This window comes from Coenobita brevimanus, chromosome 71 (genome assembly GCF_032717465.1).
Source record: "Coenobita brevimanus isolate Jiangsu-jjx chromosome 71, ASM3271746v2, whole genome shotgun sequence".
Classification (NCBI taxonomy): Eukaryota; Metazoa; Arthropoda; class Malacostraca; order Decapoda; family Coenobitidae; genus Coenobita; species Coenobita brevimanus.
Window position 1 is genome coordinate 40,854,775 of NC_137024.1, and position 26,284 is coordinate 40,881,058.

A 26,284-nucleotide genomic window follows, 5' to 3' on the forward strand; every position below is an offset into this window, starting at 1 on the left:
AGCCCTTTCACGTGACTTTAGAAACGGACTCCCGTGGGTGTTGTTGTATGCTGATGATTTGGTGTTGATTGCAGAGAACGAAAGGGAGGCGGAGGAAAGGTTTAGGAAGTGGAGAGATGGTATGGGGCACAAGGGCTTAAGGGTAAATGCAGATAAAACAAAAGTGATGATATCTAGGATTGGTGGCGGTACTGTCAAAGACGAAGGAGAATGGCCATGTGCAGTTTGCCACAAGGGCGTGGGAAGTAATTCCATCTTGTGCGGTGTTTGTGATAAATGGGTGCATAAGAAATGTAGTGGTATCAGAGGTAGACTGCGAGATAATGCTGATTTTTTGTGTACGGCGTGTCGGGGTGAGCAGGTGGAAATTGTCAGACGTGAAAGGATTGAACTTGCTGGTGAATCTCTTGAGTGTGTGGAAGCGTTTTGTTATCTGGGAGACATGTTGTGTGCTGGAGGTAGGGCTGGAGCTAGCTCTGTGGCTAGGGTGAGAAGTGGTTGGAAGAAGTTCAGGGAGCTCTTGCCTCTCCTGACATTGAGAGGACTCTCCCTACGTGCTAAGGGGTCTTTGTATGCAGCATGTGTTAGGTGTGTAGTGCTGTATGGTAGTGAGACCTGGGCAGTGAAGGAGGAAGATATTCGCCGGCTCAGACGTACAGAAATGACAATGATTAGGTGGATGTGCAGTGTGTCCCTGCGTCCAGGGCTTGGAGGGGCTGGGTTTACGATGGAAGAGTTGAGAGGTAGGATGGGACTGAAGTGTATTGGTGTTGTGATGAGGAGAGGTAGATTGAGGTGGTTTGGACATGTGGAGAGGATGGGGGATGATAATTGGGTGAGGAAGGTGAGAAGTGTTAATATTGGGGGTGGGGTTATGAGGGGTAGACCGAGAAAGACATGGGACGAAGTCATTAAGTGTGACCTCAGGGTTAACCCCTTCTTTACCGACCCCTCCCCCTAGTGTAAACATTACGTTTACCCCCCATACCGACCTGATAGCTCCCCCTCCCGTAGTGTGAGGAGTAGTGTATATTTTTTGCCACGTCGAAACCATTCACTCTTTTTTATTTGTTTTTATACTGATGATCACATAAACCCAGCATGATGTTGGTAATAAAAAAATATCATAAAATAAATCATTACGGTATATAAGTTTACATATCTTATGCTAAAGTACTGTTACCCAGGCAACTACTGTACAAACTGGCTTGAAAAAAGTGTCCTGCACAGATTGATGGCTTATTTATTTACCTTGTAAGCTGAGCATGAACTGTGTGGACACACGTGATGGTGATGGCGACCTTGACCCACTTGTTGCCTAGAGTGCAGCGTCACTAAGCTCGCTACTAATTTCCTCCTCCTCCTCACTCACATCAACTTTGCTATCATTTTCAGGATCACAGTCATCTACTGACACATCAGACACTGCTGCATCATCATCTGATACATCTAAATAAGTATCCTCATGAGGAATATACTCGTCACTATCGGAATCTGCCAGAGACGCCATGAGAGAAAAATATCTTGTACACCCTCTCTCGTGGTCAAGTGCGTGGTAACCGACTCTCTCAGGCACGCCAAGGGGTGTAAACTTTGCCATATGTCAGCAGAAAATATAGTACGATATCCGTAGTAGAAATTAAAAATAAAATAATGATTGGTCTAAAAAAGGTTACATCACAGATGAGTGGGCAAGCCATTGGTGCCACCGCAACTCAGTCATGACGTATCTTTTGATGTCAGAATTCATCAGAACTTCGTCACAGTCTTTGTTGTCAAAACACAGAGCTGTTGCTAACCCGAGGTCCTCAGAAACAGCCTTACTGGGCTCCCCTGAGGCCCATAAGCTGCCATTCATTAGAGTGTGTACCAGCGTACAACGGTCGAGGTTCCGGTGTCTCACGGGTGTTTACTGGCGATGTACGGGGGTACATCAAAACACATTTTCGGTAAAGAAGGGGTTAAGGGACTGAACAGGGAAGCTGCAATGGATCGTGCAGCATGGAGAGCCGCCATTAGGTGACCAAGGCCGACACATGCAAGCATGTTGGAGCCTTTAAAAACGAAAACGAAAATGTCCTTAACTTTCATTTTACCATTTACAAACCTATAAAAAAATTTTGGCTCTTATTTACATTTAGTTACAATATCTTTTTCATATTTCCTCTCTTCTTTCCACACTCTTACATATTCATTTCTTACCTGCTTGTACTCCTCCCAAGCCCTTTCACTATACCTTCTTCTCACTTTATTCCATGCTCATTTTCTTGCCTCATGTGCCATTCTACATCTGTTGTTAAACCATTCTTTCTTCCTTCCCATAGCTGCGGAAAATTTTGGAACATATTTACTAACGCCTGTTTTATACATTTCTATCAGAAACTCAGATTTCTCATCAACATTTGTAATTATATTCATTTTACTCCAATCTACATTTTGGAAAAAGTTCCTCAAGGAAGCAAAGTCTGCCTTCCCATAATTGTATCTATTTTCTCTGTGTTTTTCATCTCTTTCTCCTTCCCTTACTCCCACCACGCCCCAAATACCAGATGATCACTTTTACCATTGGGGCATTGGTAGGTTATGTTCCTCATATCATTTGGGTCCTTTGTGAATACTAAGTCGAGCCTTGTTGGTTCGTCATCACCCCTAATTCATGTATTTTCTTTAATTACATGGGTTAACATGTTTTCCATCACCAGTTCCGTTAATTTATTTCCCCATGATTCCTCATTGCTCCCAGCATCCATACGTTCCCAGTCAACTTCTCTACAATTGAAATCTCTCATTATTATTATTCTATTTCTTCGTTCAGTTATCATCTTTAGTTTAATAATGGATTCTCTTATCAACTTTTCGTAATCTACTTTTGTCCATGCCCTCGTTTTGGGAGGCATATAACATAATATTTCATGTTTTTTTCGCCACACACTGTCCTCTATTTCAACTCCCAAAAGTTCAGCCATGGTATTTTCAGTGTCTACATGTTTTGCTCTTAGGTCATTATGGGTTAAAATCATTATACCTCCCCCAAACTTGCTTTCTGTATCCTTCCTCCAAATATTATAATTGTTCCATCCAAAGAATTTTCTGTCAACATCTCAGAAGGAGCGGGAAGAATTCGAGTTGGAGAGTTGAGAGCATTTGGTACAGATTAAATTATTTTTAGCATAGTGAAGGTCGTTAAGTGTGACCTCAGGGTTAAGGGACTGAACAGGGAAGCTGCAATGGATCGTGCAGCGTGGAGAGCCGCCATTAGGTGACCAAGGCCGACACATGCAAGCATGTTGGACCAAAACACACTACAACACTCTACAGACCATACAGAACAAGGCCTTAAAAATAATCACAGGCTGCACAGATACTACACCCACAGACCACCTACATCAAGAAACCAAAGTCCTCAAAGTCAAGGATCACCTAGACATGAGAGGCACCCAGTTTCTTGCTGCAGCCTCCACAAACCTACAGCATCCACTGCAGTACATGGCAGCACATCCACCCACACCAATCAAAACAACACCCAACACACGATACCATACACAAATACTGTCATCTCGCCCACCTCAGACCAGCTTCAAGAAGCATATTCACACTCAGATCACTCGCCACTCCATTCAGTCACTTAAAGACAACACACAGCTGCATGCACGGCCTCCTGACATTCATCCTTCTGAATCCTATCTTCCTCGTGAGGACAGGGTCCGCCTGGCCAGGCTGAGATGTGGGCACCATCCAGCCCTCTTAAGCTACCAGAAGAGGCTGGATGACTCCGTCGGTGATGCCTGTCCAGGATGCAACACAGCACCCCATTCTATTAAGCACATTATGGAAGACTGCATTGCACACAATCACCCACGCCAACAACACAACATACACTCTTTGAGAGCTCTGTGGGAAAGCCCGGTCTCGGCCATGGCCTTCCTAAGGGACTCGGGGCTGTTCGGCCAGACTGCCTAGGGAACAACTACTACTACTACAGACTTAGCACGATTCTGGGCAGAAACATAAAAAAGATGTGATTCAGGGGTGGGTTGGTTCCGGTACCTTTTATAGGCCCTCTCCTTGTTGTGGACAGCATTAGAACAAGCATGATTAAACCAAGGCTTTCTTGCATTAGTCAAAGGATATGAGAAAGGAATGTATGCTCTCATGCCTGAGAGAATAACCTCCGTAATGAGGCACACTCAGATGGCTCCCGGCCATGGAAGCAATAATCATTCCAGGGGAAATCAAAGAAATACTGCCTGAGGGTCTCCCAGTCCGCAGCTCCAAAGTGCCACAGACGATATTTCTTTGGAGGGTCCGCAGGCCATACCGGAGCGATAGGACAGGTTAAGGTGATAAGGTTGTGATCGGAGGAGCCCAACAGAGAGAAAAGATTAACAGGGTAAGTAGAAGGATTAGTTGTAAGGAAGAGGTCAAGTATGTTGGAGCTCTCTCCAAGGCGGTCAGAGATACGAGTAGGGTGCTGTACATGTGCCCACTTTGTCTTTTGCTCTTCTAACACACTACTCACCTTCTCCATTTTGTTACTGCTCTCTTCTAGTGTTCTCCTTAATTCAATATTTTCTCACTGCAATTTCTCTATCTCCTGGTTTGCTGTCTCATTGGCCTGGATCAGACTCTGTATGGTATTCTTGGTATTTTCAGGCATGTTTTTAAATACTAAGTCCTCCGCTTTCTTTTCTAGTTCACTAATCCTCATAATCAATGTTTTAACCAAATCCATGACATTTTTTCACTGTTAAATCCTGGAAATTCAAGTCTCCTGATGTTTACTTTGTCAGCCATGTTTGAGGTTGGTTACAATAATAAACAGCTGTTACCGAAAATACTATAAACATTCATGCATACTCACTGACAACAACTCTGTATTTTTGGTAGTCTATATTAACTTACAATACTTTAAACAAGACTAGACCAAAGGAGATAGGACAAACTAATTCCTGAAAACTACTTAAGGTTTGCAGCGGTGGCTGAGAGGTGGTCGAGACATGTCTGTTCGCTCTGGCTGTGTGTGTGTGTGTGTGTGTGTGTGTGTGTGTGTGTCTCCTGATAGCCACACGACTTTCGACGTTCAGTAGAGAGGCGGACGGCCGCTTTTACCGAACATGTACTCATGGCTTGTGGCCTGTGTTTGATGGTGGTGGCGGTTGGGCAAGACTTAGCCCGGTGGCCGCGCGACATTCAGCATTCGGTAGAGAGGTGGATGGCTGCTGTCACCAAACATGTACTCGTGGCTGGCAGTCCACGTTATGATCTCAGTGGCAGTTAGGAAAGAGTTAGCCAGGTGGCCGTGCAATACTGGACTTTTGGTGAGGATGTGTACGGACATTTTGACACTGCTTGCATGTTACAGTTGTATTGCTTGGGTGCTGGAGGCCCACTGGGAGTGGCCGGATGAGCGTGCAACTTTGACCATTCAGTACAGGACCAGATGGACTTTTTAGCTCTGTTTGTGGGTTGCGGTTTACTTCCCGCTCATGGTTTGAGCCCAGCAGCGACGATACCGAATGTTTGGACATGACGGCTGGCCAGCCAAAGTTCTCTGGCACTTTAATGTCTGGATAATAGCAAGTAAATTTGGATAATGGTTTAACCCCTACACGCCGGGGGTTTTCTGATGTTGCTCGCTCCTCTCTACGGGGGATATCCGTGAGGGAAAAAATACTCTTACTTTAAACCTTAATATCTGCCAAATTATAACAGCTAAAGAAAAAATTAAAGATACTTAAGAATCACCAACTCTTCCTCTTTCAAATGAAAGTATCCCCACATCTCTAGGTGGTCTCGTCGATGAGTAAGGATAAATTAAAGTTCAAAGGGTAGTGGGAAGATGCCAACAGCTGTACATGTCAACCGGTGTTGCTCCACTCCCAAAATCATGACTGCTATACATGTCAGCCGGCAATTAGAGGTTAATAGAGCCAAGGTCCAGCATCCGGATACTGAACACATCTGGATAATGAGCATCCGGAGAAATGAGGGACTACTGTATACTCAATTTTTTTTCCTTTAAATGGAGAAAAAAAAAACTGGAAAAAAATTCTTCCACTATCTCGGTCTTCGGTTAAATTGACGTATGTTAAATCGAACATGTACTGTATAATGCAGTGGTTTTGGGTAAAAACAAGAAAGAGGACCAAGAAAATGTTGAGGGTTGTTTAGCCCGTGCTTACACATTACTGCATCCTTCATCATCCTCACAGTAATATCCTATATAGCCTACACTTTCTGACAAACCAGGCTCATGACATAACTGCCACCCCAAGAGGCACCACCACAACCACAAGTAACCTTTAGCAAAGTCGTATCCACAGTCATCCCCTGCTTCTTCACAGTTATCCTCATTTCTTCCACCAATCCCCATAGATTAACCACCATTTATATTATTCCTTGAGCTGTCTTTTAAGTCCTGCATTTTCCCCTTCACGGTCTGGAATGTTTAATCTATTGTGTTGTGAGTGCACAGAATGAAACCAGCATTCCTTATTGCATGAAATTACAGTGGCCTACCTTCCGAGTCATGTACTGTACATGTTGGGAATAGGAAAGAGTGCTACCCATGTTTTCTTTCCTGTGGGAGGCTTGAATGGAGGAGAGGGAGGGGGGGGTGGAGCCTTACATCTTTCTCTTACAATAATAAGCCCACTGCCCATCACTTATGTTACAACTAGCTTTGTACTTCATTAGGTACCAGAGGGGGAGGGGTATGAGTGTACCTGAAACTTCTTATATTATTATTGCTAAGAATTGTGAAGCCCTTCCCTGTCATTTTATCTCACTCTGCAATTTAATTTTCCACTTTTCATGGTAGTTGACCCTAGTTTTTCTTACAAATATCATTTTGTTTCATTTTGTTTTTAAAGGCTCCAACATGCATGCATGTGTTGGCCTTGGTCACCTAATGATGGCAGTCCATGCTGCTTGATCTCTGGCAGCTTCCTTTTTCAGTCCCTTATCCCTGAGATCATGCTCAATTACTTCATCCCAGGTCTTTTTCAGTCTACCTCTCGCAACGTTGGCCCTAACGTTAACGCTTCTTACTTTCTGCATCCAATTATCATCCCCCATCCTCTCCACATGCCCAAACCTTCTCAATCTCTCTCTCCTCATCACAATACCAGTACACTCCAGCTCCATCCTACTTCTCAACTCTTCCCTCATAAACCTAGCCCCCCCAGGCCTCACACACGGGAACGCACTGCACATCCACCTAATCATTGTCATTTCTCTATTTTTGAGCCTGCAAGTATCCTCTTCCTTTACCGCCCAGGTCTCACCACCATACAGGATTACGCTCCTAACACGTGCTGCATACAAAAGTACCTTAGCGCGGAGTGAGAGCCCTCTCAGTGTCAGGAGAGGCAACAGCTCCCTGAACTTCATCCAACCACACCTCACTCTAGCCACAGAGCTATAGCTCCAGCCTCACCTCCAGCACTTAACATTTCTCCCAAATAACAGAACTCATCCACACACTCAAGAGACCACTCACCAGCAAGTTCAATCCTTTCATGCCTGACAATCTTCACATGCTGTCCCTGACACACCGCACACAGATCATCATCATCTCGCAGTCTACCTCTAGTACCAGTACATTCTCTCTCTCTCTCTCTCTCTATTAAATAACAGAACAGAGGAAGGGAAAACAAATAAGTTGAAATAGTAATCCATACACCAGATTATTGGTGTCCTCCATTCATAAAATATCTGTAACAGTTGGATTTGAACAGCTGTAGGTTGAAGTTTGGAGGGAAACAACTCTGGGGAATCGAGTTCAGAGAGATGCAGTTCGGCGAATGAAAGAATTCTGATGGGCAGAAGGTCTGCAATATGTCTGAGTGACGTTCCAGTCATGAGCGCTACCAGATGCCTCTGTGTAGCATGAGGGAAGACATGGAGAGGTGGCACAATGGATGCAACTTCGTCTGAGCATTTGCCATAAAAATATCTGTAAAATTATGCAAGGGAGGCAACATTCCTTCTTACTAGTAGGGGAGGTAGATTATTTATAATAGCAGGGTTATTAATAATTCCAGCAGCTTTGTTCTGAATTTTGTCTGGTTGATTTAATGCAGCCTCTCCACATCCACTCCACAAGGGTGAGCAGTATTCAAGCTGAGAGTGCACATTACTCATATAAATTATAGCACCCACTTATCACAAACACTGCACAAGGATGAATTACTTCCCACACCCTTGTGGCAAATCACACATGGCCACTCTCTCTCTTCTTTGACAATACTCCCACCAGCCCTTGATACCATCACTTTTGTCTTTTCTGCATTTACTCTTAAGCCTTTGTGCCCCATGCCGTCTCTCCATTTCCAAAGTCATTCCTCCACCTCCCTTTCATTGTCTGCAGTCAACACCAAATCATCATCATAGTTTTATCTTTATTCATTTTATTGGATGATGAATGAATGAAAAAATTTTCTTTTTCTTCACTGAATACACATTTCATATTTTCGGTATATTCCTTATTTCTTGCATCAGAACTCTTCATGCTTCAACTCCAGCCACTTGTTATGTTACATTTAAGACCATGAACCATGCTGGCATATGTAGGTCTTTTCACCTCAATCCAGATCTCCCTATACAGTCTTATGTTCTTGAGCCATTTCCCTTCACAAACCCTTATTCCAAAAGTCCCCACAAAGGACTCCATCCCAAATCTTCCATGGTCTGCCCCTGGGCATTCTTCCCTCCACAATCATTAGTGGGACCTTCCTTGGCTAATCACCCTCCCCATTTCTGTCAGCATGTCTAAACCATTTTTACCTACCGGTTTGCATCAGGCCTCTAGAATCTCTTTTGCCAAATCTCTTGTAGCACGCTAGTCTCAACTCTATACAGTATTTAAGTGATGCCCTACTCATTCAGCTCAACATTTTCATTTCAATGCTGTGCAGTCTGCGTGTAACCTCTTTTTCTGCAGACCAAGCCTCACTAGTATACTGCATCACACTTCTAACATGTTTTGCAAAGCACCTTGCCCTTTTGCACAGAAAGAGAGCCCCTTCATAATCAGGCGAGGTAACAATTCCTTGAACTTCCATCAACTTCGCATTCTGTCAGTAGAACTTGCCTTTGCTCCCCTTCCTGCACTCAGTAGTGTACCCATATGTCTCCCATGTAGCATAACTCTCCACGTATTCCAAGCAGCCATCATGCAAACCAGCACTGCCTTTTCTATCATCAACAGCCTGAACACCCTTGCATACTGCACACTGAATATTTTTCACATTTTGCAGTCTACTTCCAACACCACAACATCAATGAACCCATTTGTAAGTAGTATACAGAATAGTATTACTCCCAGCTCCGTTTTTATGCACTGCACAAGGCCATGCACCTTTTACCACGACATTTCTCTCCTAATACCAACAAAGCATGACAATTGTATTACTAGTGTGGTATTAACTTCCAGTCCCTTTGCATTCAAAGCCCAGTAATTCCATTCATAATTTTTTATGTGCATTCATGTGTATAATGTACATTAAGTAGTAAATACATATATGTGCACTGTCCCTGTGTCTGATGTATTTTCATGTAGTTGTTAGCTTGAAAACAGGTGAAGTGTTTCAGTGTTTCACTGAGCAGATATACAATGTTGTACACTACCTGGAGGATAAGTGTTAAATACTTTTGAGCTTATGTGGTACATGCATTTATTTTTTTTAGATTATTATGTTATCGTAAATCATTGTTTTTCTCATAACGCATTGCTCTTCCAGATTAGTACTTTTATGATTTGACATGTGACTTCTTACAGGTGTCGTATGGTATAGGTTATGGATTGTTCCATGACACCCCTGAGATGTGGCTAGGACTGTTCCTGACGGGTTGTTCTCCAGGTGGTGGAGGATCCAACATGTGGACTTATTTGCTGGGAGGCTCACTTGACCTGTCTGTTACAATGACCTTTGTCTCCACTGTTGGGGCCTTTGCAGCTCTACCTCTCTGGGTGTATGCCCTTGCACGCACAATATTCCAGGGTTAGCATTCACTATGCTTTAGATCTGGGATAGGAAGAAATAGTCAAAAAGAGATGTAACTAACAAAATCTGTAGGATTGCATCTTGGAAAGGAAACAGTATTTCTTAGTAATTGTTGGTGATCACTATACTGGAGTGTCATCTTGAGCATTTTATGCTGAACATTAACTCTTTCCTTGTAATCACAACTAATCTTTTCAATCCTGTTGTCTGGTGATTCTCTTTCTCTCTCTCTCTCTCTCTCTCTCTGTTTCTATAAGCAACCATCTGACTTTTTTTTTTCAGCTTTGGAGAAAATTTAAAAACTGGAGGAGGTTGATATAGTCTTTATTAACCCCATCACACGTAGAGGTCTATGCCAAGTTGAATAAAGTAATCTGTTGGTAGCAGGAATAAAATAAAATATGCTGTCATACTTGATGGGTTCATCTTGTTTGTGCCAAATGGTATTACAGTACAGTATTCAGCTTAGGAAAGACCTCTCAGACTGAGAGTTTTTAAGTGATTATAATATATATAAAAGTTACTGTAACCCTTTTGATCCAGTGACATATTTTGTGTTTCGTTATTGCCACCTTCAAATGAGTTTGTTCAGTTTAGGAGTGCATCTATGTAGTGAAGGAGGTGATGAGGTTATACTTAACCTTCCCAGTTCAAAAGGTCTGTCCTGAGCTGAACAAGGTCAGCTGTAATTAACAGGATGAAAGTAGAAAAATATGCCATCAAAATGATGGGATTACAGTATGATTTGGGAGACCTGCATGGGGAGTGCATATAGAATGGATATTACAGATAAAGAATAAGATGAGAGGTGGGCAGTGTGTTCTTCTCTACATCCTTTGTGCCATTACCACATCTAAAGCCAAAAGTCTGTTTAATCTTCACCGAGAGTGGAAGAGCTTTAAGCTGTTGGAAGCAGGCAGCTGATTGGCTGTTGCAGCTGTGTCCAAACTTGTTCTTTAGTAATGATATATATCAAGTAATTTTCTTTATAAGGGTTACAGTAACCATTTCTGACTAGAAAAATTCATCCATCCATCCTTCCATCATCCAATCCTATGTTGCCCGAAGAGGAGTGTAGGAGCCTGGAGCTAGGCAAATTGGTCCAGACAAAATTAAATTTATACAGTATAAGAGTGGGTGTATAGATTAATATGTAAAGATGAGGTCTTAGAAAGCTTATCACGTTGCCCAGATATGCATGAACATTTTAACCCTGCAGCCAAACCAACACTTTTGGGCATAACTTGTATGAGTTTCTTATTTTCTCCAGTACAGTATTATAAGGTAAATGATATGTCAGTGTTATGACAGTAACTATTTAAAATGTAACTTATGAAAACTTCAGAATTACAGTAACATATTATATCCTTAGAATTTTGATGAATGATTGGTAGACAGTGGGGGATAGGCTGCTCACTGGAATGCCGGCCAGTCATTTATCAAAATCTGGGTATATATAATATTCTAATTTCATGGTTTTGATAAGTGAAATTTTAAATACTGTACTGTCACAGTACAGGTATTGATGCCTAATTGACCTTAATTTGTCTTAATACTATTGGAAAAAACCTAGTAACACATAAAAGCTTTGAAAGTGTTGATTTGGCAGCAGAGTTAAAAAGTTCACACATAAATGCTTATAAGAGTTAGTGTTGTTCATGTGATGGTCTCACAACAAGCACCTGTAAATCAGGCTACTTCTTTGATTCATTGTATTTTAATGAACTACAAACTAATAGCACAGTAAATGAAAGTATTTGTAAACAGAAGAGTTGTGGGCTTAGTAATTTACAGAATAAAAGAAGTAGGGTAAAGATTATCCAACAAAACTGTCCAGGATTGATGTACAAATAAATTGGGTTCATAATCATCATTGCAATCCCTTTACCAGGAAAAACAGTGTGTGCAGAATTAGTGGAACACATTAGTACTGGCAGTCTAAACTCCTTCATTCCATTGAAGTAGTTTTTACACTTGCCATCTTTGGATGATTTTAGTCAACTTAGGAAAGACTTCACTGGTTCAGCAAAGGTTATTGTAACCCCTCTGGTTTGATTTGTCTCATTCATATAATTTTTAGTGGTGTTGTACATGCTTGTTTGTTTTATTCTTATTGACTTCTAAGATTAGTACGGTAGAGTCATGTCATGATGACAGGAATACCTTAATTAAGGAGTAAACAAAAAGATATATACATGTAGGTTGGAATGGTTTGAAAATGTGGAAAATATGTAGGAGAGTTGTAGTTTTTATTAATTCATTCATTTCTTCATCATCTAATCCACCATTGCCCTCTTGAGAAGCGTAGGAGCCCGGGGCTAGGCAAGTTGGTCCAGACAGTTAAGATGAGAGTGACCAGCCACACTTATCCCTGAGTGGCATTATGTAAGAAATAAACCCCAACCACCCCAAGGATATAAACCTGCACTGGCTCAGTCTATTTGTAGCACCTTAATTACCCACTAAACCACCAGGCACCAAAATTTGTTTATATGGTTACCATCCAACATAATAAATGGTTTCCTGATGTACAGGAAACCACTTAGCTTGTCAGTTAGTGTAGAGTCACCTTAGACAGAAGGAAGAGAAAGGAATAAAAGATAGATAGACATTAGAGGAAGTAAGGAAAGAAGAAAGGAAAGGGCAGGCACCTGAGAGCAGCACTACATTGACTGAGTGGACGGTGAGCACCCCCAATTACTATCCATTTATTAGTGATGATATACAATGTATATTTTTTAGAGTAGCTCTGTTTGCTTTTTCCCTTGGATGGTTCATTGTGCATTATTTGTTAGTTCCTTTGTTACTGTATAATGACAGCATATTATTTTCTTTTTATTTCCAGATTCTTTTATTCATAAGATAAATCTTTCAAATTGGAGAGAACAGGGGAACAGATATAGCCTACTTTAACCCCACTGCTATTGTTGGACTCTGTTAAGCTGAATAAAGCTTTAAGTAATAGCAGGAATATGCCTAAAAGGATGTCATGATACTATAGAGTTAACATTTCATCTGCAGCATAACTAGCCTCTATGTAAACCAAGCTGTTCCTTCATTAACTGCCAGATGGTCACTACTCCCGGCTGCCATACCGCAACATTGCCATGCTGGTGGTGGGGCTGGTGGTGCCACTCGGTATTGGTCTGCTGATAAAGTGGAAGTCACCTAGAATTGCTGTAGTCCTCAAGCGCCTTCTCAAGCCCATCTCCATCATTTTCATCATCTTCATTATGACCTTTGGTGTCTATGCAAACTTATACATCTTTGCTTTCTTCAGCTGGAAGGTAAGAAGATAGCACGGTTTTCTGTACTGGCAGAAAAACACACACACACACACACACACACACAGAGAGAGGAGGATCTGGATAGGATACATGATTGGAGCCAGATGTGGGAAATGAAATTTAATGCAAAGAAATGTAAAATATTGGAAATGGGTAAAAGTACCAAGAGGCCATCACTGAATTTTTTGTAGGTAATGAACCAATCACAAAAGCGAGAGAAGAGAAAGATTTGGGAGTGCTGGTCCAGGACAGTTTGTCACCTGAAAAACACATTAACAAGGCATTAGAGAGACGTTTAAACTCCTGACTAATATAAGAGTAGCTTTTCATTATATAGATGAGGAGATGATGAAAAAATTGATAGTGGCCATTATTCACCCCAGGTTAGAATATGCAGCAGTAGTGTGGTCCCAACAACAAAAAGAAAGATATAGACAAGATTGAGAGAATACAAAGAACAGCAGCCAAAATGGTCCCTAGTCTGGCAGATCTGTCATACATAGAGAGGCCGGAAAACCTGGATATGCCTTCCTTAGAAGAAAGGAGAAAGAGAGGCGTCATGATTGCAGTGTTCAGGACCATGGTGGGAGGAGATAAAATTGTCAAAGAAGTTGTTTTTATGGGATAAGAGAGCAACAAGAGGACACAGAATGAAACTGAAGAAACCAAGCTGCTTGTAGGATATCAATAAATATAGTTTTCCTTATAGATGTATAGACCTGTGGAATAGCCTGGACAAAGAGATCGTCCAGTCTAAAAACTTAAACAAGTTTAAAGCTAAATTTGACTTATTGAGAAACAGAGACGGGACTCCATGAGCATAGCTCATTTCCTGTATATCACAATTAGGTAAATACTGTACAGTTAGGTAAACACACACACACACACACACACACACACACACACACACACACACACACACACACACACACACACACACACACACACACACACACACACACACAAACCACCACCACCACCACTGCTGCCGCCACAACAACAACAACAAATAAATACATTAACTTCAACATTCTCAGAGAATATATGCAGTCACGAATCATGAATCGGTTTTGGTGGTATGGTACCCTCACGTCCAACACACATTAGTCCAGCACGATTCGGGTCCAACACGGAGAGCAATTAATTAGTATTATTTAATACGATTTAATTACTGCAACACGAGTGTGTTAGCATAACACGCACAGAGCTCCGAGAAGTGGGCAAAATCCGCAGAGTTCACTATAGCACGATCACCTCCGGTCCAACACGGTCATACTGGACATTCCCATGATGATGATAGCCAGTGAAAACTTCTGATCAAGTAGCCTTCCCCGCCCACTATCGTGACGTGATCGTGATGCCACCTAATTAAAAACGCTTCTGGTGTCACGTGATGTTTTGTTTAAATTTCTCCCGCCACAGCGCCACTCAGTCGCATAATTGCACTGGAAGGTGCTCTTTTCTTGCTGCATTTTCTGCCCTTGTTACTGCATTTTACCCTGCTCACGATGCCTAGGAAGCCTTCTGAGAACCCCAAGAAGCGTCGGCACCTCCCTTAGGCCACCAAGCTAGAAAGCATCGAGAGGAAGAAGAAAGGGGAGAGGAAAGTTGACATTGCCAAGGCCTGCGACATGAATGACGCCAACGTGAGGATCGTAATAAAAAACTAAGACAAGATCCTGGCAGCCGAAGGCTATCATACGGCACTTCATACCAGGTTTGCCGAGGATACGATGGTAAATCGGAATGGTAACGTGGTAAAATTGCCGATGATACCACGGGCATTTGGAATTCATCTGGATGGATTCCTGCCGAGGATACGACGGGCAAAACAGTGTGACCAAAACCCAGTCGACTCGACAGAGAATATATCGTACTACAGCATTGAACATTTAGCCTGACACTGAATACATATTAATATTTTAGAATAAATATCAATCGTTTTGAAACCCTTCTCATCAGCGTGCGTACCAGTTTATAAACAAAGTTGCTTCTCCTTATTCTCTACCGAGTCAGCGACAGTGATCACTTTCCACAGTCACAAGACGGGGCTCTGGCAACAGTGTGAGAAGCATGCACTTTGCTGAGGATTAGAGTGCTAGGACAGGCAGAAGCAGGACCTTCCATGGCTGTGGACGAAGATAGTGATTCTGAGTGTGATTTCGAAGGATTTATGAGGGAGGTTGAGGAGGATCAACAGCCATTACCCGCTAGTGACGCCAGCAGCCATCCTCCGGGGACCCAGTAGGACTACCTACAGCCTTGGATACCACCTTCCATTCCCAGCAAGCCCACCAACACTATCCTAAAAGGTTAGTTATCATTCATAGCACAGTACCATTTATTATAATTACAATAGTACTAATATATGTATAGGTATATGGTAGGTGTTAAGGGTGACTTTTCCTAGGGTTGCTGACATAATTCATTTTTCCCCATAAGCTCTATTGTTAGTCCAACACGTTTTTGGTCCAACACGTGACCCATGCATGACAATATTACCATGCTGGACGCAAGGGTACTGTAGGTGGTGGCAACCATCATCCACTCACTTGATGTAGTGCTGCCTGCTTCTTCCATAGCCTTTATCATTCATTTTCTGTGCCTGCCCTCCTCTCTTCCTATATCTCCCATCTTTCCTGTCGCTTCTTATTGCTCTTCTTTCCTTTACAGGTGGCTTTACATTGAGTGACAAGCCAAATGGTTTCCTGTAAGCCAAGAAACCATTTACAATGCTGGATGGTAACCATATAACCAACCCATACTTGCTCCCTATGTGTCAACAAGTGGGTTGGTAGAGGGTTAGTGTCCCTCCCCGTAAAACAAATAACTCAAAGTCAAGTGGCCACCCCTTATGGGATTATGGTGTCTTTTGTGTGTGTGTGTGTGTGTGTGTGTGTGTGTGTGTGTGTGTGTGTGTGACCAACTTTGGGCATAGGCTTCACAGCCTGCTTTCAAGGCCCAGTAGTCCTCCTACGTACCGCACACCTCTACATGTCACCACTTCAGCGCTAAAACCCACCTTCCATACTGAATACATGCTAGGGCTGTCTCACACAGGACTTGTGTATTGGTATTAACGAGGGTATTTTTACGACATGTCGGCGGGTCTTCTGGTAGAACAGTAAAGTCTGATTTTATGAAATACAAATCCTTAAACTGTTCCCTGCACCAGCGGGATTTGAACCCGGGTCCGTTAGGACTGCAGGCCAACTCTCTATCGATTGAGCCACCGCCTCTGGCAATAGATAGATAGATAAATCAGTTTATGGTTGGGTTATGTCAAGTAAGAACCAGTCGCATTTATACTGGTGAATCATAAATGAATGTCATCTTAACCTGAGAACTGCGAGTTACATTCCAGAATGCCCAGTGTTCTACTGCTACATAAATCATGGAAGTTGAGCCATAAATCATAGTTTTTGCACTTTGTTTTGGCATGAATTCTGGCCAGTTGTTCGTTTGTAAGTAAATTAAGGGCATCTGGTTTACCTTATCATAGAAAAATATTTTCATCTTATAACCCTAAAATTGGTTTCCAATGAAATGATTTTTTTTTTTTTTTTCCTCCAGATTAGTGCCATGGTTGATGTTATGGCACCATAACATTAGATATCCGTTGCACCCAAATTAAATTACATTCCCCCACCTCCCCTTCACCACAGAGGTCCCCTCAAATCTTAATGCCACAGTTGGCAGTTTAACAGGTTAACATAGGCTCAGTGGGGATACACTGGAGATTTTTAAAAATATGTACAGTTAGTCTTTGATGTACGATGGGGTTGTGTTCTGACAGATCCACTGTAAGTCTGTTTGGTCTGAAGTTGAAAGTGTATATACAATACAGTACTGTCTGAAGTCAGAGGTACAGTACACTTTGTGAAGTTACAGATGTCCAAATACTTTTAAAGCTAATAATTTGTATCCATCCATTAAATCAGGCAAATATCCTTCCGCCTGAATAATTTTATTCATTTACTTCAAGAATGTCTCAGCTTCCTTCACATCGGCCCCAGCAGCGTCACCACTCACCGTGACTTTATGGAAGAAAAAACTGTATATAGTAATCCCTCTAATATCTGATCTAATAGAGCCAAAGGCATGTCCGGAAATTGGGTTTGTCTGGAAATTGGGAAAATGTCTCCTGGAAAGGTACTTTTGGACCCTAACCCAGCCAAGTCAGAAAACCACCTATATAACTCCCTACCAGACATGCATAGCACCTATTTAAGACCCTATTCACACAAATAAGGAACAGAAAGCATGAAGTAAATGAAAAGGAACCAGAGAATGAGGAATTAGAAGTGAGTATGGAAAATATTTGGCAGTGTACAGGGTACTTACAACGCATCCGTGGCCGTTACAAAGATTAACCCGCCTCCTCTAAGGCTCTGGCAGTGGTGAAAATGCTCTTGAAGCACGTACAGTAATCCAGTGTTGTGCCGCACTTAATCCTTTGCATTGTGTATAACTGTTTAACACTGCACATTCTGTTCTTACTTGCGCCACGTCAGTTGCAGCAGGCCAATGTTGTTGTCTGCACCTAATCCTTTGCACTCTGAATTCTAATTTCTTTACACTGCACAACTCTGTAAATTCCCATGTGGTCTAGCAGCGAGGTATTGCAGTTTATTCACATGTTTATTCACTAAAAACAAGCACATGCAGCAGCCATTGCAACGAACTTCTAGTCACGACGGTAGTTAGGCAGGAACTGGGGAGGGGAGGAGGGGGCCGCTCTACTACGCGCAAAAACACAGCTGTTTGGCATCACGCGCCAAGTTCAAAGAATGGTCGAAAAAATTTTGAATGATTTTTTCTTTTTTACATTTTTTGGCTATTTTTGGGTTCCAAAGGCCTGGGCCCAAAATGTCCGGACGTTGGGGTGTCCGGAAATTGGGCGTCCAGTTATTACAGGGATTACTGTATATTTACAGTGATCCCTCAGTTATCGAAATTTGTTCAGTATCCGGACACTGGACCTTGGCCCTGTTAAACCAATATCCGAATTTACTTACTATTATCCGGATGCAAAAGTGCCCGGGAACTTTGGCTGGCCAGCCGACATGTCCAAACATTCCGTATCGCGGCCGCTGGGCTCGAGCCATGAGTGGGAAGAAGTCTGTAACCCACAACCAGAGCTGAAATGTCCTTCTGCCCCTGTACTGATTGGTCAAAATCATGTGCCCATCCTATCACTCTCAACGAACCTCCAGCACCCGAATAATACGACTGTAACCTGCAAGCGGTGTCAAAATGTCTGTGCACATTCCCCACCGAATGTCTGATATTGTGCGGCCACAGGGGCTAAGTCTTTCTGAGCTGCCATCTCCATCGAACACAGACCACAAGCCACAAGTACATGTTCGGCGACAGTGGCGGTCTGCCTCTTTGCTGAAGGTCAAAAGTTCCCCGGTCACGGTGCGTTGTGTTTCCACATGGCCACTTGGAGTCTAACAGACTACAAGCCACGAGTAAATGCATGACAAAGATGCCCATCCGCCTGTTGACAGAAAGGGGAGAATCCTGGCCACAGCCTTGCCTCTCCCTCCCCTCCTCCATACCCTCCCAGCTCCCCCCTCACTCCCTCAGTTCTTACCCTCTTCCGTGGTGATAGCATTGACTTGTGAGTGTTCAAAGTTTTTTGCAATTTATTCGACTACTGTTGGTCATATGAAAATTCTGAGGTGACCACGAGAATGGTCATGAAATTCTACATCTAGACATATACTTAACTCATGTAACATGGTGGCAGAATTTTGAACTAGGATGGTTGGAAGTTATATGAAGGTAAGTTTTACCTGTGAACACTATATCGTTGCTTGAGTATTGTACTCTTGTCAATTTATGTGTTTTTATCAGCTTATCTTATAGTTTAAACACTAGCAAAGATGATGGTATACAATTTATACCAATATAACCGATTTATGGTGGGATATTTGGTCGTGGAATTTTTATTTAAACTCCAGAAGCACTCATCACAGACAACAGATTTTCAAACTGTCATCAGTTTTTTTTGTAGACTTTTATTGTTTATGCATTGTTTTCGTGATGTTTAGCATTAATATGGATAATCCTGTGTCTGTTTTGATGTTTAAAAGTGGCACACTGACCTGATAACAGTCCCAAAATTAGGAGGGGGTACTGTACATACAGTCGTGTATAAGTCGTGTGTGTGTGTGTGTGTTTTTTTACATTGGATATTTTTGTGTTTGTTTTGATGTCTAAATATGGCAGATTGACATGAGAACAGTGCCAAAATTAGGAGGGGTACTGTACATGCAGTCATGCATAGGTCGGGTGTTTTTTTGGTTTTCCCCTTTTTTTTTTTTTTTTTTTTTTTTTTTTTTTTTTTTTCTTGGTGTTTAGCTTTACTTTAGATATTCCTTTGTGTGTTTTGATGTCTAAACATGGGAGATTGACCTGATAACCGTGCCAAAATTAGGAGGGGTACTGTACATACAGTCTTGTATATTTTTTTTTTTTTTTTTTTTTTTTTTTTTTTTTTTTCCCATGGTTTTCTTGGTGCTTAACATTATTTTGGCTATTCCTATGTGTGTTTTGATGTCTAAATGTGACAGATTGACTTGAAATCAGTGCCAAAATTAGGAAGGGTACTGTTCATACGGTGGTGTATACGTCGGGTGTTTTTTGGTTTTCGGTGTTTTTTTTGCATGGTTTTCTTGGTTTTATATACAGTATATATATATATATATATATATATATATATATATACATATATATATGTGTACAGTATGCTGTATGTGTGTGTGATATATATATATATATATACAGCATACTGTATGTGTGTGTGTGTTCGTGTGTAATACCACAAAATTTAGAAAATGGAGAGATGGTATAGGGCACAAGGGCTTAAGAGTAAATGCAGATCAAACATAATTGATGTGTATCTAGGGCTGGAGGCAGTACATTCAAAGGAGAGGGAGAGTGGCCATGTGCAATTTGTCACAAGGGCATTGGAAGTAATTCCATCTTGTGCAGTGTCTGTGATAAGTGGGTGCATAAAAGATGCAGTGGTATTTGAGATAGACTGCAAGATAATGCTGATTTTATGTGTCTGGTGTGTCTGGGAGAGCAGGTGGAGATTGTCAGGTTTGAAAGGATTGAACTTGCTGGTGATTCTCTCAAGTGTGTGGAAAGAGTTATTTGGGAGACATGTCATGTGCTGGAGATGGGGCTGGAGCTAGCCCTGTGGCTAGAGTGAGGAGTGGTTGAAAGAAGTTCTGGGAGTTGTTGCCTCTCCTGACAGTGAGAGGGGTCTCCCTTCATGCTAAGGCATCTTTGTATGCAGCATGTGTTAGGAGTGTCATGCTGCATGCTGTATGGTAGTGAAACCTGGGCAGTAAAGGAAGAGGATATTCACAGGTCACAGGCCCAAACATACAGAAATGACAATGATTAGGTGGATGTGCATTGCATCCCTGAATGCGAGGCCTGGGGAGGGCTAGGTTTACGATGGAAGAGTTGAGGGGTAAGATGGGACTGGAGTGTATTGGTGTTGTGATGAGGAGAGGTAGACGGAGATGGTTTTGGGATGTGGAGAGGAGGTGGGATGATAATTGGGTGCAGAAAGTGAGAAGTGTTCATGTTGGGGATAAGGTTGTGAGAGGTAGACCGAAAAAGACCTGGGACGAGGTCATTGAGTGTGACCTCAGAGATAGGGACTGAATAGGGAAGATGCCTGAGGTTGAGCAGCATGGAGAACCGCCATTAAGTGACCAAGGGGCCAACACATGCAAGCATGTTGGAGCTTTCAAAAACTAAGCAAATGAAAAAACCAACCATGACTATCATTAAACTGCACACATCACAATCAAGGTCCACGTGGTCCTTTAGCATCGCAAAAGTAAACAGGCTGTAGGCTTGGGTTCAAGATAAAATGAGTTTGTCCTTGGTAGGAAACTGTCATACAGTGTGATATATGTATTTTTGCAGTAGCTAAAGAGAAACAGTAACATACAACAATAAATAGCACATTCATATATCGATATCACAGCCCTTTATTGTAGCTGTAAAGTAATACTGTATATATTTGATATTCAGTACCATTATGGTATTCATACGGCAGTCAGTTTGTTATGTGGGCGAGCCTTGGGAATGCTGGCTGGCTTGTTGCTTACGACTGCGACTTCTGTTGGTTGCAACTCGAAAGTATTGTACTTGTGAAGGTTCTATGGGACCTTCGTCGTCAGTGTGAATTGGTCGTAAATTGAGGACTATCTGTACAGTATATATATTTGCCACCCACCTGAAATACTGTAAATACCATATGTTATAGGCCAGTCCAGGTCATTTGGGGGAGGCGGTGGCTGAATCGGTAGAGAGGCGGCCTGCAGTCCTGATGGACCCAGGTTCGAATCCCGGCTGGGGCAGGGAACAGTTTAAGGATTTGAATTTCATAAAAGCAGACTTTCCTTATCTACCAGATAACCCGCCGACATGTCATAAAAGTACCCCCGCTAATACCAATACACCAGTCCTGTATGAGACAGCCCTAGCATGTATTCAATATGGACGGTGGGTGTTAGCGCCGAAGTGGTGACATGTAGAGAGGTGTATGGTATGTAGGAGGACTACTGGGCCTTGAGAGCAGGCTGTGAAGCCTATGCCCAGAAGTCGGACACATAAAAAAAAAAAAAAAAAAAAAATTACCAAGGGTCCCCCTTGAGGTTGGGGGACAGCTGGAAGGCCTGGGTGATCATTCCAGGTCATCAAGAGGAGGTGATGAACGATGGGGGGGTAAAGCGATGATGCAAAGAGAGAGCTTAGTGGTGTGGTAGGTGGAGAGCATTGTGATGAGGCAGCAGGAAAGTGATGTCCTGAGGTGATGGGAAAGCAGTGTGATGTTATTCCAAGTAACAGGTTTCAGTATTTCACAAAAAAAAATTCTCTCTCCACTTAATGTTGTATGCTTTACTATTTGTCATGCACTTGTATGGTTATTTTGTAATAGCAATGATGTTTCAGCGAGCATGGATGCAGGGTGGCCATCTTGTGTCAAGTATATGACTGTTGACTTGCACTGGTGCTATGCATCCCTGTGGGATCATCCTTTGTGGCTGTTGCAAAAATCATGTTCATGGTTTTTGCTATTATTAACCTGAAACTGGAGTTCTGTTGATCATTATAGCAATCAGTCGCATACCAGACGATCATATACCAGTTTGTGACTGTACGGTACAATCACAATTTTACATTTTTTGTAAATACAAATGCAGTATGTATTGGCTTCCTCTTGGAAGGCTGTGCAATAACTTCTTCATGATGATGGCATCTTTGGATTGAATCGGGCAGCTTATGGGTTTCTTACAGCTTCGATGAGACCCTTAGTGAAGAGGTTAACTTTTTCAGTCTCTCTACCTCTAAGTTATTTTATTAATCCTTGAAAAGATCTTTTGTTCTGAAGAAGTTATTGATGTTTATGTATAATCCTTTGAAAATCTGTCATTTAGCAAATAATGTTGTCGTATCATAGCAAGATTATTACTGTAGACTGTCACTGTAATGGACCTCGTTATAGTGGATATCAGATTTAACGAACACTGCAAAAGCAACCAAACTTTTTTTTGGCTCTAACAGTATTCATTAAATGGGGTGCAGTGAGTTGCAATACATGTATCTCCCCCCCCCCCTTTTTTTTTTTTTTTTTTTTTTTTTTTTTTTTTTTTTTTACCAACCTGGCCTGAACTTGCCATCTCCCTATCATGATCGCAGAGTTATAACAGAGTACTATACTGTATAGTAATACTGTATCAGTCGTGAACAAGTGCTATGACAGATATGTGAAATAAGCAGCAAAACAGTGGGCCAGGTTAGAGTAACATGGATATACTGTAGTTTTCATTTTCAGTACTAGAGTATGCTATCCGACTCATTTATTTTCAGACAAGTGCCTGAAATCCCACCCCGGGGGTGGGGACCATAAGATGTAATGGACTGTTGGCCTTATTGAATCAGGTTTCCCCCCCAATACTGTAGTCTGTTATGGTGAGGGTCTGCTGTAAGAAACAGATTACGATATCATAGCAAGATTTTAACCTGTCTTGTGCCAGCGATGTATATATATATGTCTGACCCTGCATGTGTACAAAATGCCATTAACATATAATATGTTATTGTTTTGAAATATTTGCCAAAATTCAGAAATTCAGTTTTGGCGTGAGATATTTGCTTAGGATACTCCCGTGCCTGTCTAGGCCTAATACCCATTATGAGCTATCTCCGCGTCCCTCCTCCCACGCAGGGCCTCGCCAACTTAGTCCCTCTTTGTGAGTGAGTGAGTGAGCACCATGGCGCATCGCGGTATTCCCCATCACGAGATTGACGAGCTTCTGAACATCCCGTGATGGAGAAAGTGATTCTCCCATTGATGATGATGTTGCTGATTGAGAGTACATCCAACCTGAATTGGAATCAGGACGAGATTCGATTCCCAAGAAAGGCGAGGTATATGGCTGTCTTCATGGCAGTATCTCACTTGCACCACCATTTCCCACCTCGCCATGCCGCTCTTGCTCCATGGACGATTCCTCCAGTGATAGGAATGCGAGGCCGACCCCTCAGGTGAACATCAGCTCCCTTTGTGGGTAGGATTGCCCAAGAAAACCCAGAGGAATGGGGAAGAACTGTAAAAAGCACAAGGTGAGCAGTGCCTTGTTCTATTCACGTGGTGTGTGACAATGCCTGCCACCTCCAGCCCCATGCTCAGCTGCCTTTCCCCAACCCAGAACCTCCACCACACCTGAACCTCCCCGAGCTGTCTCTCCACACCCTCCCCATGCTTCCTCCCCACAGCCACAAATGACGGGAAAAGGAGCAAAAGATAAAGTAAAAGTGAAGGGAAAAGGCAGGGGGAAGAAAAGTGCGAGTCATGGGGAAGGTGAGCAGGCAAGTTCTGTTACCCAACCTTCTCCCCAGCCAACCACCGAATTTCCTCCCCATCCTGATGACGGCAATGGAGGCGACCACATCGGTGACCAGGGTGAAACCGAAGGAGGTGATGAAGTCATGTGGGAGTGGGAAGATGGGAACAATTTCGTTCCCATCATTCATCTCTTCACAGGCGGTGATATGGCAGGTTGTACTGTGCTGGAGCTGACCCACCTCAAGGAGAACTGATTTTTTCAAGAATTTTTTGTACGAGGGAGTTAATATTGAGAATCGTTCTCCTCTCCGACACCTTCTGCCATGGCACAACCCCACAGAAACTCCACAGCCGACTCTTCGATGCAGACATAATGAGTGATGAATTGTACCTCTTTTTGGCCTTGGTTCTTCTGGTGGGAGTAATGAAGAAAAATAATTGGCTATTGCACTGGACTGTCAACCCCGTTATGTCGATGTCCTGCATCAGAAGAGTTATGGGGCGGAGTAGGTTCCAGTACATGCTGAGCCACCTTCATTTTTTCTACAATGAGGACCCCAGCAACATTGGGAACACTGACAGGATGAGGAGAATTAGGCTTGTATTTCATCACTTGATGGTGCAGTTCTCTGCCTCTTTCTATCCCTACAGAGACCTGGTCATAGACGAGAGTCTCGTGTAATGAATGGGAAACATCGCCTTCAGGCAAAATATCCCAAGCAAGACACTGCTTTGGGTTCGAGATTTTCATCATGTGTGACTGCAAGACCGGGTATGTGCAGGACATAGTCCTGTACACAGGTGCACTGACGGACATTATGAAAAGTAGAACAGTCGGACTGTCAGGGGCCATGGTGAAGACGATGGTGGAGAAATACCTTCATCGTGGGCACGTTCTGTACCTAAACAACTGATACACAAGCCCGATTCTTGCTCGGTACTTGCACCAGCAGGAGACAGGTATCTGCGGGACAGTAAAGAAAACTTGGCGGCACATGGTACAGGTGGGCCAGAAGCTGCAACGGAAGGAGGTGGAGTTTTACCGGGCGAACAATATCCTCGCCACCACCTGGCACCACAACCAAGAGGTGAATCAGTTAACTACAGTTCACCGCCCCCTGATGTACCTCACTGAGATCGTGGACTACCGCGGCAAGAAATGGGTTCACAGTTGGAAGGCGGAGGCAGTAATTGATTGTCATATCAACATGCAGCAAGTGGACCAGTCTGTTGCCATGATTTCAAGTGTGGACTGTGCCAGGCCCACGATGAAGTGGTACAATATCCTTTTCTTCCATCCTTTGGATATAACAATACTGAACGCCCACCTCCTCCATGCCAGCACCATGGGAACCAGCGAGACCTTCAAGGAGTTCATCAGAGAGCTGTGTAGGGAGCTGATTGGCACCCATGGACGTGATCGTGGGCCTCACCAACATCCACACTGTGGTGATAATCCCCTGCGCTTCACCGAACGCCACATCCCTAAACTTATCACTGCACAAGGCACAAAAAAGAGTCCCTATCACAGGTGCCACATCTGTCAGCACAGCACAGCATGGCGGACCCAGTGGAAGGACACCAGGTACCAGTGTGTGGAGTGTGACGTGGGGTTGTGCCTAATTCCATGCTTTGAGGAATATCACACGCTCCTCCATGTCTGAGTGTTAGAAACCTGTGCTATGTGTGAAAAAAGACGCCTATGAGTGTTACTGTTATGTATATATAAATTAGTGTAAATTACTTAGTAAGTAACTGTAATGTATTTATAAATTAGTGTAGTTTTTTTTTTTTTTTCATCCATTGTCAGACGCCATGTATCCCAAATGGGGTGGCCAAGGGCTTAGAGTTAATTGTTTTATAGGGAGGGGCACTAATCCTCCACCAACCCCACTTGACACGTAGGGAGAACGTTATGCCAACAGCATCTGGTGTTCCCAGGCAGTCACCCATCCAAGTACTAACCAGATCCAACGTTGCTTAATTTCGCTGATCGGACGGGAAGCGGTGTACTCAATGTGGTATGGCCGTTGGCATTAGTGTAGGTGATTTCATAATAATAAGTGCAGTGTGAGTACTTCATATACAGTCAAGTCCTGGTTAAC

At 42.8% G+C, this 26,284-nt stretch overlaps 1 protein-coding gene and 1 non-coding gene across 3 annotated transcripts in view; one reads left to right on the forward strand and one right to left on the reverse strand.

The window, feature by feature from the left end:
- LOC145406651 (hepatic sodium/bile acid cotransporter-like) overlaps positions 1 to 26,284 on the forward strand; it is an 84,350-nt gene that overhangs the window by 47,499 nt on the left and 10,567 nt on the right. For both annotated transcript variants that reach the window (XM_080277735.1, XM_080277736.1), the window contains exons 5-6: positions 9,782 to 10,004; positions 13,077 to 13,294. In XM_080277735.1, the coding sequence (XP_080133861.1) occupies positions 9,782 to 10,004; positions 13,077 to 13,294 (441 nt within the window). The remainder of the gene's footprint in view (positions 1 to 9,781; positions 10,005 to 13,076; positions 13,295 to 26,284) is intronic.
- Positions 26,096 to 26,214, reverse strand: LOC145406999 (5S ribosomal RNA). Its single transcript, XR_013898663.1, has one exon. It is a non-coding gene; the product is annotated as a 5S ribosomal RNA (ribosomal RNA).